We start from the raw sequence: 12,156 nt of genomic DNA, 5'->3' as shown, positions 1-12,156 counted from the left end.
GCAGCAAAAGAGGGGCAGGAGTGGCACTAGGTATGATAGTGCCACTCCTCTAAGAGGTCACTTGCAGGGTCTTAGAGGCTGATCGCGAAGTACAGCACTCCATTCAGATACAAATAAATTTATTATTCATATTGCGTTCGAGGGAAGTGCACTCGGGGTACACGGGATCGCATCTAGACCCGTTATTCGCTTAATTGTCAGCTGTCGTGGCCAAGGTGTGAGAATATCAACGACGGCAAGCATCTAGCCTTTCGGCCCAAGCCACGCCTGAACCGCGGCGTGCTGCTCGGCGGGCGGGCGGCGCAAATCCGTCAGAGTGCAGTCGCGCGTCGTTGGCACGAGTGCGGCAGGATGCTGTACGACACCTACAATAGCCCGTTTATAGAGCTGCAAACACCGTTGACAGCATGGTGAGAACCCATGCTGCTGCAGTCGCTTGAACCAGCTGGCGCTGCTCCTGCGCTGGTGGTCAGCTCGAGGTGTCGGTGCGGTTGGCGCCGCGCTGGCCGCGTGTGATGCATGCGAGAGTGCGTATCTGCAGGCACGCTCATCGCATGTCGCCGTACGCGCGTCGTCGCATGCATGTGCCTGCATCAACAGGGAGGTGGTTAAGATGGTGGTGATGCTGCCAACAGTGCCTGTACGAATCGTCCTCATCGCATTCTGCGTCATCGGCGTCGCGATATGCAACTCGATCGCAATCGCCGGCTGGTGCGTCAAGAACCCTTAGCCCATCAGCAGGGGTGCATGATCCGGGAATGGCAGTAGCAGTGTCGTTTCAGGCGGCGGCGGGGCGGCGCAGCACGCCTGTTGCTGAGAGTTCGGTCACTTTCCTGGCCCCCGCGCGGCAGCACCTGGTGTGCGAGGAAACGTCCCCGGCAGACACCGCCGCCTTGCCGTCGCCCTTGCACCCTTTGCAGTGACCTGGACAAGCCGCTGCCGAGGTGGCGCCGGCGGTTGGTGGAGCTCAGCTCGCAGGTGGGCTCCGAGGCACTGCGAAGCACCAATGTTGTGGGCAGCTGCACATCCATGTGCGTGCCGCGCCTGGTGGTTGACCAAAAAGACTGGGAGCATATGGAGTCATGGCAGCATGCCCACGGGCAGCTAGACTCTGTGATGTTCAAACAGGGGCGCACGCAACCGTGTGCAGCATGCACTGCGTTTGCCACCCACCGCACACCCACCCAAGAGGCCACCTGCGTGCCCAACAGGATACCCTGCACACCCCATACCTCCCACAGGGCTTCAACGCCGCAATCCTGCGCTGTGCCGGGTTTTGGTGGCCGCGCGTCAAGGGGCTGCAGCACTGGGAGGAGGGCAAGCGCATCGGAGCGGTGCGCCGGCCGCTGCGCTTATGTTCGAACTCACTCCTCCGGGCTGCTGGTCCTGTTGCCCATGGATACGCGTCCCGTCGGGTCCAAGCCGTGCTGCCATGCCGAATCAAGTGGGGCGGACGTGCTGCAACCCTTTCAAGATGTTGAGACCTCCAAACGCTGACGTCATCCCTCTGGACCCTACGCCCTCTCAGATCGGGATCTTCAACCATGTGTCGTACTGCGACGCATTTGTCATCGTCTGGGCCCTCTGCCCGGCCGGCCTCACCTTTGCGTTCACGACAGACATCCCAGTCCTGGGCAAGGGCATCCGCGCCCTGCAGGTGGGCCCCCAACAGCCGCGTGCCGTGTTCTGCATTGGAACACCGTGATTGCCGCGGGTGGCACCAACTTGAGAAGTTGGGAGATGCCTTTGCAGAGGCTCGCGCCTTATGGGAGCTCCTGTCCTCCAAACGCTCAAAAAACCTCCCGCATCGTTTAACCTTGTCCTGCCGTGCGTGTGCTTGTGCCAAACCGTGTCCTGCACTTGTCTTTGTTTGTGTGCATGACAGAACATATACGTGCCTAAGGAGAAGGACAAGGACAAGCAGCGGGTCAGCATGGTGGACGCACTCAGGAAGAGGTGGGGGCGCACATGCGCATCCCATGCACCCACACTGGGGGGGGGGGGTAGGCCAGGAGCCTATGCGCCGCTGTTGCGGTCAGCGGTGTGTGGAACCCTGTGAGGCATAGACCGTATGGATACGTGTGGAGGGAGCAAAAGGCAGGAGGATATGGATTCATGGGATTGCTGAGGGTCGCGGGCTTGCTGCAACTGCCTGTATCAGAGCAGTCGAGGGAATGTTTGCGCAACTGTCACAGCACTTGGAGCAACAGCCTGCCCAGGGCCATGCGCCTTTCCGCACGCCGCAATGAGTTTCCTGTAACCACTTATAAACCCCCGCAGGGCCTCCACCCCTGGCATGCCGCCGCTGGTCATTGCACCAGAGGGCACCCTGGCGGATGGCCGCTGCCTGCTGTCGTTCAAGACGGGCGGCTTTGTGGCCGGCCTGCCGATTGTGCCGATCCTGTTCAGGTGAGGGAGCGCTTGATGGGTAGGGCACAAATTTGGCTTTGCGGCGTTTCAATGCACTGTGGTGGCAGCCAGCCTGCCTTTCTAATATGGCGTTCAGAAGCAGTTTGAAACCAGTCAGCCTACACCAACCATCCTTCACAGACACAATGATAAGGTCTCTGGTCACGTGTGCAGGCCAGCCTCCGGCCTGAACACGCCGGCCATCCCCTATCCCCCCCCCAGTCACATCATCATCGTGCAAACTTTTGACCCGAGGAATGTCTTGTTCCTTGCTTTGCCCATCGCCCTACACAGGTACAAACTCACCGGCCACAACCCGGGATGGGGCGTCATCCGCCCCTACTGGCACCTGCTGCGGCTCATGACTCAGGTGGCGCGGGGCGGGTATCACCAGGGTCCGGGTCGTGCACAGCAGCTGGCCTCGGCCCAGCAAGGAGCTGCGGAACAGTGGTCTAACACTCGCCACTGCAAACCCGGCATGATGTCAACATGATGTCACAACAATGACGTTTCGTCCCTTGCACCCCTTGTATTGCTCCCCCTTGTCACCATCCATACCCAAGTTCTACAACCATGTCGAGGTGGAGTGCCTGCCCGTCTACCACCCCAGCGAGCAGGTGACTACGGGCGTGCAGCTATCGCGCGCAGCACACAACACGCGTGCACAGCACACAAGGGGCGCGATTTGCGCCTGAAAATGATCTGAGTGGTTTTGCAGGAGCATGCAAAATTGTTGCCAATTTCGCTTCCACAAATGATGCCAGACACGGCTCAAGCGCCGCTCGCTGCCCGCTTCAACCTCAGCAAACCCCCCTCCTGCACACACGGTTCCAGGCAGCTCCTTTCCCTTCGACCCCCGACCTCACCCCCAGGAGCGTGCCGACCCGCAGCTGTACGCGGCCAACGTCCGCAAGCTCATGGCCAAGCACCTGGACGTCCCCATGGTCGACCAGGTCTGGTGGGGGGGTGGGGCTGCGGTGGGGACACAGGGTCCGGCTTGCCTGGAGTTCCTCCAAGCTAGCTGTCAATGGGGCTGTCGCTTGTCAAAGCACCGTGGTGAATCCCGTACATAGCCATCATGGGGGATGGGGGAAGCGGTGTGCCCCACAGGGAGCGCGTGGGCCCCTGTGACGTAGCCGTCGTGGCGGAAAAATTCCCTCACATTTCTTGGTGCTCATGCGCGCGGGATGATGGGCGGCGTTGATGTGGCTCCTGTCCCTGCAACGGCCGGGCCCATACCGCAAAGTTGGCATGGCGGCGGCCTGCCATGCCCTCTGTCGATGCACCTGACTGTCCCTGACCTTCCCACCACCACAACCCCCGTTGTCGTCGTCCGCAAAACCCTCCTCCGCTGTTACCATGGTATTTTGACAAACACCCCAGGACCGCTCCATCGCGATGGCCCTGGAGGCTGCGGGCGTCAAGCCCAGCTACGACGGCCGCAGCGTGGTGGCGCCCCCCGGGGTGCTGGACGCCAAGGGGCGCCTGGACCTCACGCCCTGGCTGGAGAAGGCGGAGGGGAAGAAGTCGCGGTAGCGATGCAGGGCCGTCACTTGGCATGTGCCGACGGCGGTCAATTTAAATTGCTTACTCGTGGCGGCTGTGCGGTGCACCTTTGACGCTGTGCTCCTGCTTTTCAGAAGGAAAACTGGGCTACGCAAACCGGACTTCAGAGCAGGCACCCATCTATCTTTGCTTGGGTGGCTGCATGCAGATCATTTTTGTGACACCAGGATTGCACAGAGCCTTGGCCTAAAAATGGGGGGACGTCTGTGCGCTGCGACCTCTATACGCTTGTACTTGAAAGCCCCGCGGCACAGATTTGACGCCTGCCATTTCCACGGCTCTCAAGCTGGGGCGCTCTGGATCACATTTGCATACTGTATCCTGGCACCCTTCAACAGAGAATGCGTCAATCAACAACGCTTCCCTTGTCCTAAGATGCAGACGAATCCACGATGCAGGCGTGTGAATTGATGCCAACATCCAGAGACTTGGGGGCTTGTTGCATACAACATGGCAACAGACATACAAAGCCATCAAACCTGCGGCACATACTTCCCGCACTGCTGTGGCACTGGTGTTATGCAGAGCCACACAGCTGACCACTGTCAGCTGGTGCGTCACACTCACTCCATCCAGGGAGGTCCTCCGGTGCTGATCGAGAGGTCGGCGGGGCGGGTGACCGGGGTCAAGCCCAAAGTCAAGGCATGGGGCGGGGGCGACGGGCGACGAGGCCTCTGGCACTTGGACTGCACGCGTGAGGGGCTCAAAAAGGGCCAAAATGATTTACATGTCCATGTTACGAGAGTCACAGGCACCACATGCCCAGCACCCAAGTTCGTCCCATGGCTGGCGTGCGGGCCGCCCAGTTTTCCGGCTCGGCAGAGCCCTGCCGACTGGCCTGGGCAGTCGGGAGGCGGCGGCGCGCGGCGGCGGCGGCCGTCCATGCCGAGGTATCGTGTCGTTTTGTATGTTTTGTCGTCGTTTCGGAGCATTCGCCATGAACATGTGGCCCTGTGACGCTGAGAGTGGCGTCAATGCGGGTCAAAGCGAAGTTCCCGTGCGTCCGCGGGAGGCTCGAGCCTTGCGCGCGCGACTAAGCGGTTTTTACGGGTGACCTTGAAGGCTTAGCACCGCGAGCGTGCTGGGAAAGCAAGATCGTGCTCGCCGCACGACAGCCTCAGCTCCGAGACGCTCGCTTCGCCGTCCAATCGCGTCCAAACAGACGTCCTGATGTTATCATATGCGTTCAGGCCACGCGCGGACCCCCGGCTGGCGACACCCCACGCTGCCGCGCCCCGCCCTGCCGCCCCTTGCCAGCGGCCGAATCCGAGCCGGAAAACGAGGCGGCCCGGGCCGGCCCGCAGGAAGCGCCGGCCGCGCGAGGCGTGCCGCCGCTCCGCTGCGCCCCAGCAATTCTGAATAAAGATTATGGTGATGGCGGAGCACCTCAAACGCGCGTGGGAAGAGCGATCTGCTGAGTTTGCGTGCACCCACCTTGCCGAGTTGCATGCGCTGGTTGGCGCGGCAGGCGGGGTCCTCTTACGACGCCCCCTTGGTGGTTTACAGCGGCACGGGGCCCTGCGAGGAAAATTGGCTGCAGCAGCTTAAGCACGCGTCCAACACTATCCCAAGTGCAACTACATTGCACCAACATGGTTGGCGTGTGTGAGGGTTGCAAATCATACCAAGCTTTCTCCCCTGCAAAGTCACAAGGGGAAGGGTGAGGGCAGCGCGCCACACGCGCACCATCAAAAGGATAACAAAGCGGCAGCTTTGTGGCATGTTGCCGGAACTTAAGGTGCAGTGACGCTGGGTGGCTGCTGGAGTGCAGTAGCTGCTTTTGGTCCCAGGCAGTGGTTTTGCTTTCTCTCTACATGCGGGGTGCAGCCACGCACGTGCTGCAGCGCACGCACGTTATCGGCTTCCCTATTTCGCAGTTGTCGCTATGCGCAGCCGCCAGTGACGGGTGGCGGATACCTCTCGTATCAATCCGCTCTGCTGCCAGTGACGGATGGCGGATACCATGCAGCATGCCTTTGCCTCGTGCGCTGCATTGAGCAGGGTGAATGCAGTCTACAGGCTGCCATGTAATGTTATTACGTCTCCAATCAATGCCTGAGGGATTACTGAGCTCTGCCCATCCAGTCCAGCGGGTGTGTCGAGTGACGCAACCTGCAATAGAGGGGCCATGACAACCGACCACGACGAATATAAGTCGAGCACTTCGTACATCCAAAGCATTTCCTGCAGGGTATTATAGTCCGTCTCTTGATATCCCCGATCTTTTGAGCAAGCAATCGGAGATCTTGCTGGTCACTTGCGCGTGATACTGCTCGCCAAGCAGGATGCAACAGAAAGCAGTGGATGTAGCCATCGTGGGAGGCGGGCCTGCAGGCCTCGCACTGGCGCGCGGCCTCGAGCGTGTCGCACCCTCGCTGCATGTCGAGGTGCGCTGCTTGGGCACTGTCACTGCCGCCGCCCGCCCTGCGCTCGGCGCGATCTATGCATCTGTCATAGCTGCACCTTGAGCACTCTGCTGCTTGCCTTTCACTTGCCACTGGCCCCGGTGACGGCGATGGCCAACTAAGAGTCTATGATCCCAAGGTGGTTCAGGTATACACTACTCTCATTTCACTCCCTGCCTGCCGTGCACCCCTGCCAGGTGTTCGAGCGCGCCCCGGGCCTGCACATGCGCGGCGCGGGCGTGGGGCTCAACCCCAATGGCACGGCCGCCCTCAGAGCGATCGACCCTGAGTTGGCGGAGCGCGTCGCGGCGACGTCCCTCAAGCGCCTGACCGTGCTGGTGGAGGACATGAAAGTGCGGCCTCAGTCACAGGGGACAGGTTTGACCGCGTTTGACTGCGCTGCAGGGATCGCATTTCTGTAGCAAAACTGCACACGTAGCGCTGTGCGTGAGCGGTTTCGCTCTAAGGCCCCCCACCGTCGCCGCGCTCCAGCGGGCCTTGCTGCCCCTCGGCGGCTGATGCTCTCACTGCAACCTCCTCCACTTCACGGCGCGAGCAATCAGGGCGCACAGATGAGCCGCCAGGAAATGGCGTTTGGCGCAGAAAAGCCTCCCACCCAATTCATGGACGCTTTGTTGCCGTGGTGGGCCTTGAACAACAAAGCAATCATCTGGGGCGCTCTATGCACGGCCGCCCTGCCTGTATGCCTGCCGCGCTGACGCACCGCGCATGCGAGCGCATGCAACATTTGGTCGCAGCGCACGGTGCTTTTGCGCATGTGCATGACCTGCTGATTGCGATCTCATGCGCACGCGCAAAGGCCCATTGCTCTCTGCCCCTGGCCCCCAAACCAAACCAATGGCAAGCGCTTTTGACACGTCGTTTGCGCTGGGTGCCGACAACCAGGTATGCCATGCAGCGGGTGCTGGCAGAGTCCTTGACTGACGGAGCCGTGCAGTACGGCAAGCGGTTTGCCGGCCTGGCCATGGAGCCAGGGCCGGGCGGCGCCAGCCTCTTGACGTTTGAGGTGCGCTGGCTGGGCGTGACGATTGAGAGGGGCTTGGGGGCCGGCTGGGCGCCTGCGGGGCTGGGGTATGAGGCTTTTCGAAGCAACAGTTGTGTGTCTGCGAAAGTAGCCCAGCACAACGGGTCGTTGTCGGCCGCTGCTTTGTATGCGGGCAATGCGCTGTACTTGATGATTTGAGCAGCACTGTGCGCGTCCTGCAAGCCCAGAGCACCTCAAAGCGCACACGCGCGCGCCGCCTCAAACGCGCGGCGCTCCCGCCCCGCAGGACGGCGACAGCGTGGCGGCGCGCGTGGTGGTGGGCGCCGATGGGCTGCTGTCGCGGGTGCGGGAGGCGTGGCTTGGAGACGGCGGCCCGGCGTTTGACTCCAGGGTGATATTCAGGTGGGGCTGATTCCCACAGACTGCACAACGCCATTGGCTTTGCCCTGCGATTGAGGGCGTGCATGGCTGCGTGCATCGAATGATGGCTCACTCCTCGGGTGGGGCCGTCGGCAGCAGCTGCGGCCTTGCCTGCCTGATCGTGGGGCCTCCCGCTGCGATGCGTCGTTGCAGCCTGGGTCTGCAACAGGGCGGCCTCTGCATGACCAGCAGCATTTCTTACCCAAGGGTCCGCTTGATGGTTCCCTGCGCCTGGCGTGCTCCAGGGGCATGGCCGCAACCAAAGATGTGGAGCGGCTGCCCGGGTGGGCGGACGTAGATGCGCGCATCATCCCAACTGGGGCTGACGCCATGAACATGGTCTACAAGGTGGACAGCCGGCTGGGCTGGTGTGTGTACGTGTGTGCGTGCGTGCATGTGTTTGTGTGTGTGCGCATGCGCCTGGCGTGCGTGTGTCACACGTGTTGTTTATAGCTTTTCATGTCTGTTTTCTGGTTTCTGAGGCACTGTTGGCGCCTTGGCTGTTGATTGGTTGGGGCAGGACGCTCGCCAGCTTGTGGTGGAGGTCGAGGCTGTCCCGCGCCCCCCCCCCCTCCGCCCAGCCCTGCCACCAACACCCCCAACCCACTCGCCGCACCCCCGCAGCTGCATGGCGGCATGACGGTGTGGGCTGTCAACATGAGCTATGATGCTGCCAAGGTGCCGGGAACAGCGTCTCCTCCAATAATAAGGAGGACGCTTGCACATGTCGCTCTGCTCGTTCAAAGAACTGCTGCGGCTCGCCAGGCCTCATGCACACAAGCCCCATGCGTACACTCCCCTGTTCCCTGCCACCTTCTCATGTCAGATCATGAACAACCGTCCCAACCCCTCAACACCCCACCCATGACAACGTGTGATGTTACTGCGCACCCCCCAGGAGTGCGGCGTCAGCTACTCGCCCTACGCCAAGGGCGCCGCCTCCCGAGCCTCCCTCATGGAGCCGGAGGCGGCGGGGGCGGCCTGCATGGCGGAGGCCAAAAAGCTTTGGGACCGCCTGCCGCCGGCGGTGCAACAGGTGAGCTCTATTGGTGTGTGTGCAGGCGGGGCTGACACGCGGGATATTGTCTGTAAAGGGGATTTCGGAAGGCAGGGGACCATCTGCGTCACAAGTTTTTGCGAGGATCTGGTGCATGCTGGCGAGAGCCGAGCTTTCCCCTTGTCAACGTTTTCGATGTTCGGTGAGTGCAAGGGGTGCAGCGGAAATCAGGCATGTGTGGGGCCCAGGCGGTCAAAGAGGCGCAGGCGTCAGGAGCCAGGCAGACGCAAATTAGAATACTCGCCAAGTCGGGGGGGTCCAGGTTCAAATTGAGTTGAACAAAAGCACTACAGCACATGGCCTGATTGCGCATCAGGCACCATGAGTGGTGTAGGTGAGCAAGCCCTAGGGCGCCTCACCGCCTTAAACATGCCAATCGACCACTTCTGATCAACCACCCGTCACACACCCGCGGCTTGGCATTTTGACGACCTCATCCACCAACTGCCCCTGGATCAGGTCTTGGAGGTCGCCCAGCTGTCGACAGCCGCCATCCACGGGGACTAGTGCGGCCGGCTGAGTCGTACGCAGGGTCTGCACTGGGTCTCGGGCCCGTCACACTCGGTGCGCGGGCGGAAGCCCCGGGTCGTGGCGGTGTTGTCCATGCAGACAGGCGCCCGCGGTCCGCGCAGCGGTGGGCACTCGTCCAGTCCTTGACGGTCAGTGCTTGCGGCCAGCAAATGCGCCCTGCACCGTCGGTGTTCGCTGCTCACCTTCCACTTGCGCTCGCGCTCCTCCGGCGCGCTCCCTTTGTGCCCTGCCGCGCCAGTGGGTGACGCGTTCCACCCCCTCAAGGTGTCGGGGGTGGGCGCAAACCTGGCGTTTGAGGTGGGCGCCCCGGGCTGCCATGGCCCTGAAGTGACCGCCGTGTCCTGCGGCTGGCGGGGGGCCGGCTATGCATGGACAGGGTGGTGGCGTTGAGGCGAGGAGCCGCGAGGCGCCCAGCGCCGCCCGCACGCAGCTGGGGAGGGACGGGCGGCGTGCCTTTCTTCACACCAAATGTCGACGCCTCCGCTGTGCCAGCTCACCATGCATGCTTTTGGGCGCCACCGCCGCGCCGAGCAGCCCTTGCCATGCACCCCTCGCCCCAACACCCCCACCATCCTTTAAATGAACCCCCCCCCACACGCACATACACTGCAGGACGCGGCGGTCCTGGCGCACCACCTGGCGGCCGTGGGGCCCTGCGAGGCGGCGCTGCGCGCCTACGAGGCGGACCGGCTGCCGCGGCTCAAGGCCATAGCGGAGTTCAACATCGACCTCATGTGAGCCGCGCGCGCCCTGCGGCTTTGAGCGGTCCATGTGCTTGTGCTGTTAGGCCAGGGATTATGCGCGTGAGAGGCATGTGTGCACTGCATGTGCACTGTGCGCCGCCGCTCTGCTTGCCCCTTTTCAAATGCCAACCCTTGTGCGCTTCGGCAACTCTCCAGCTCTCTAGCTTGACCACCTGCGCAAATGAGCTACGGTCAGCGCCCTCCAATGCCTCTTCACCCTGTGTACCTGGCAACAGGAACAAAATCACAAAGGCGGCCGGGGAAGAGTACCTGCAGCTGAAGGAGCGCCAAACGGAGTTTGAGCGCACTGTCATGTTCAAGTTTGACCACCCCTGCACACGCGGCGGCAGTAGCACCAGGGTCGGCACGGCGCTGGCCATGTGAAACGGAAAATTGCAGCAAAGCGCAACCTCCTTCTTGTCGCCCTATTTCCGGATGGTTTAGTTGCCGGTGTCAACCAGTGTCAAAGTAGTCTTCATTTGCATTGATGATGGACTGGGCTACATCCCTTGGTCTATGCAGGTTGGTTGTTGTGGCACACACGGCTCCTGGGGGCCCTGCTGTGCTGGCAACACCCGCTTCCGTCCATCGCTGCTGTTTTGCCGCTACTCTTCATGCCCACATGCGCCCGCGTTTGCGCAAGGATCGCCCGATGCGGACCGCGTCTGCGTGCACCCAATAGTATGTCTGCCAGCCCCAACCAACCAACCAACCAAAGAGTGCTTGCCGTGCATGCGCTGTGGGTGAACTTGTCGCCGTCCGATCTCTACCCGAGCAGTGTGGTTTGGGTTCAGGCGCCCATATTGCATGCCAGTCTGGTGCTCTTGTGGTATTTGCACGCACGCAGCACCTTGCTGTTCCTTGCTTGACCTGCTTCTTTGACCCACAGAGACAGCGTCACTGATGCTATGCTGCTGACTGCTGTGTGTCTGACTGCACCGCGTCAACTATTTTGTGGCCCACACAGACCGCGAGTTCCACCGCACCAATGAGATCAGAACGGATTACCATAGGGGCGGTGTCATGCGTTGAAACTAGTACCAAAAGGACTGTGAGCTTTTGATATCTGGAACCACCGCAGCTTCTTATGCTGAGGTCGCTTTGCACTTTGTAAGCTATGGTGGTCGAGCGCTCCATACCACCAGCAGGATCCTTACTATACAGTGGTACTGGGCAGGGCAGCTGCCCAGCTGCTACCCACGACCAGCTCCGGCGCGCAGCCAGCTCGAAGCTGTCAGCCGCTCGCCTGCCCGGCTGCCGACAGGATCTCTGCGGCCTTTCAAGGACCTGCCCGCGAGCGCAGGGGCAGCTGCTCGGCCTCCTTCTCCCCGCCGCGTTTTGGCGGAAAAGCCTACGCTGTGGTAGCCAGTGTCTGATCACCCTTCTGGAGACCGCCTTTGAAATGAGGAGAGGCCCTGGGGCCAGCCGGGTCAAACGGCAGCAGGGGCCCTGAATCCTCCAGAGCGGCGCCTTCGAGACGAGACTGCCTCAGCAGCCGCTGCACACCCTGCCACACGGCTGGGCGCGCGTCTGTGTAGCCTCCCATCACAAACAGAGTGGGGAGGATCCACCACGCCCGTCCGTCAAATGCAGTGGGCTGCCGCAAAAAGGAACTGCGGGTGGAGCGGCAGATGGAGGGGCACGGCGGGCAGGCGGAGAAGACGTAGGGGATTGTCTTAAACGAGAAAGGTGTGTGTTGTGCAGAGTCAGCGCCAGTCAAGCTGGCGCACAGCGGCAGGCGTCGCAACGCAAGCGATGAGGGAGCGGCGTGCGAACTGCCCCGAGCGCATGCACGCCGCACGGCCGAAGCGGCACCCGCGCCACCTGGCCGCCCACCACGCAGCGCTCAACGACTGTGGGGCCCTGCCACCCCCTTGCAGGCTACCCCAGCCACGGCTCACCTGGTTGAAGGACACCTTGATGGTGCCGGAGCGCGTCGGGTCAAACGCCTGGCGTGGTGGGAAGCGTGCGCGGCGGTGACGTCAGCGGGGGCAGAGCGGTCGTCGACGCGTGCTGCAA

At 61.8% G+C, this 12,156-nt stretch overlaps 2 protein-coding genes across 2 annotated transcripts; both read left to right on the top strand.

The window, feature by feature from the left end:
- Positions 1 to 613: 613 nt before the first annotated feature.
- On the top strand, positions 614 to 3,945 carry MNEG_8160 (lysophosphatidylcholine acyltransferase/ lyso-PAF acetyltransferase; the record flags this gene model as incomplete). Its single annotated transcript, XM_014043368.1, has 10 exons — positions 614 to 711; positions 921 to 978; positions 1,242 to 1,334; positions 1,529 to 1,657; positions 1,886 to 1,956; positions 2,281 to 2,409; positions 2,704 to 2,779; positions 2,973 to 3,026; positions 3,282 to 3,386; positions 3,793 to 3,945. 10 exons carry the CDS (start codon positions 614 to 616, stop codon positions 3,943 to 3,945), a joined length of 966 nt encoding a protein of 321 aa, XP_013898822.1.
- Positions 3,946 to 7,293: 3,348 nt separating this feature from the next.
- Positions 7,294 to 10,521, top strand: MNEG_8159 (hypothetical protein; the record flags this gene model as incomplete). Its single annotated transcript, XM_014043367.1, has 8 exons — positions 7,294 to 7,407; positions 7,673 to 7,788; positions 8,052 to 8,174; positions 8,388 to 8,484; positions 8,705 to 8,842; positions 9,659 to 9,691; positions 10,007 to 10,128; positions 10,374 to 10,521. The coding sequence occupies 8 exons, from the start codon at positions 7,294 to 7,296 to the stop codon at positions 10,519 to 10,521; spliced, it is 891 nt and encodes a 296-aa protein (XP_013898821.1).
- Positions 10,522 to 12,156: the final 1,635 nt, after the last annotated feature.

The sequence above is a fragment of the Monoraphidium neglectum genome (genome assembly GCF_000611645.1).
Source record: "Monoraphidium neglectum strain SAG 48.87 unplaced genomic scaffold scaffold01521, whole genome shotgun sequence".
Classification (NCBI taxonomy): Eukaryota; Viridiplantae; Chlorophyta; class Chlorophyceae; order Sphaeropleales; family Selenastraceae; genus Monoraphidium; species Monoraphidium neglectum.
Note: the sequence above shows the minus strand (reverse complement) of the source record. Positions and strands in the feature narration are given on the sequence as shown.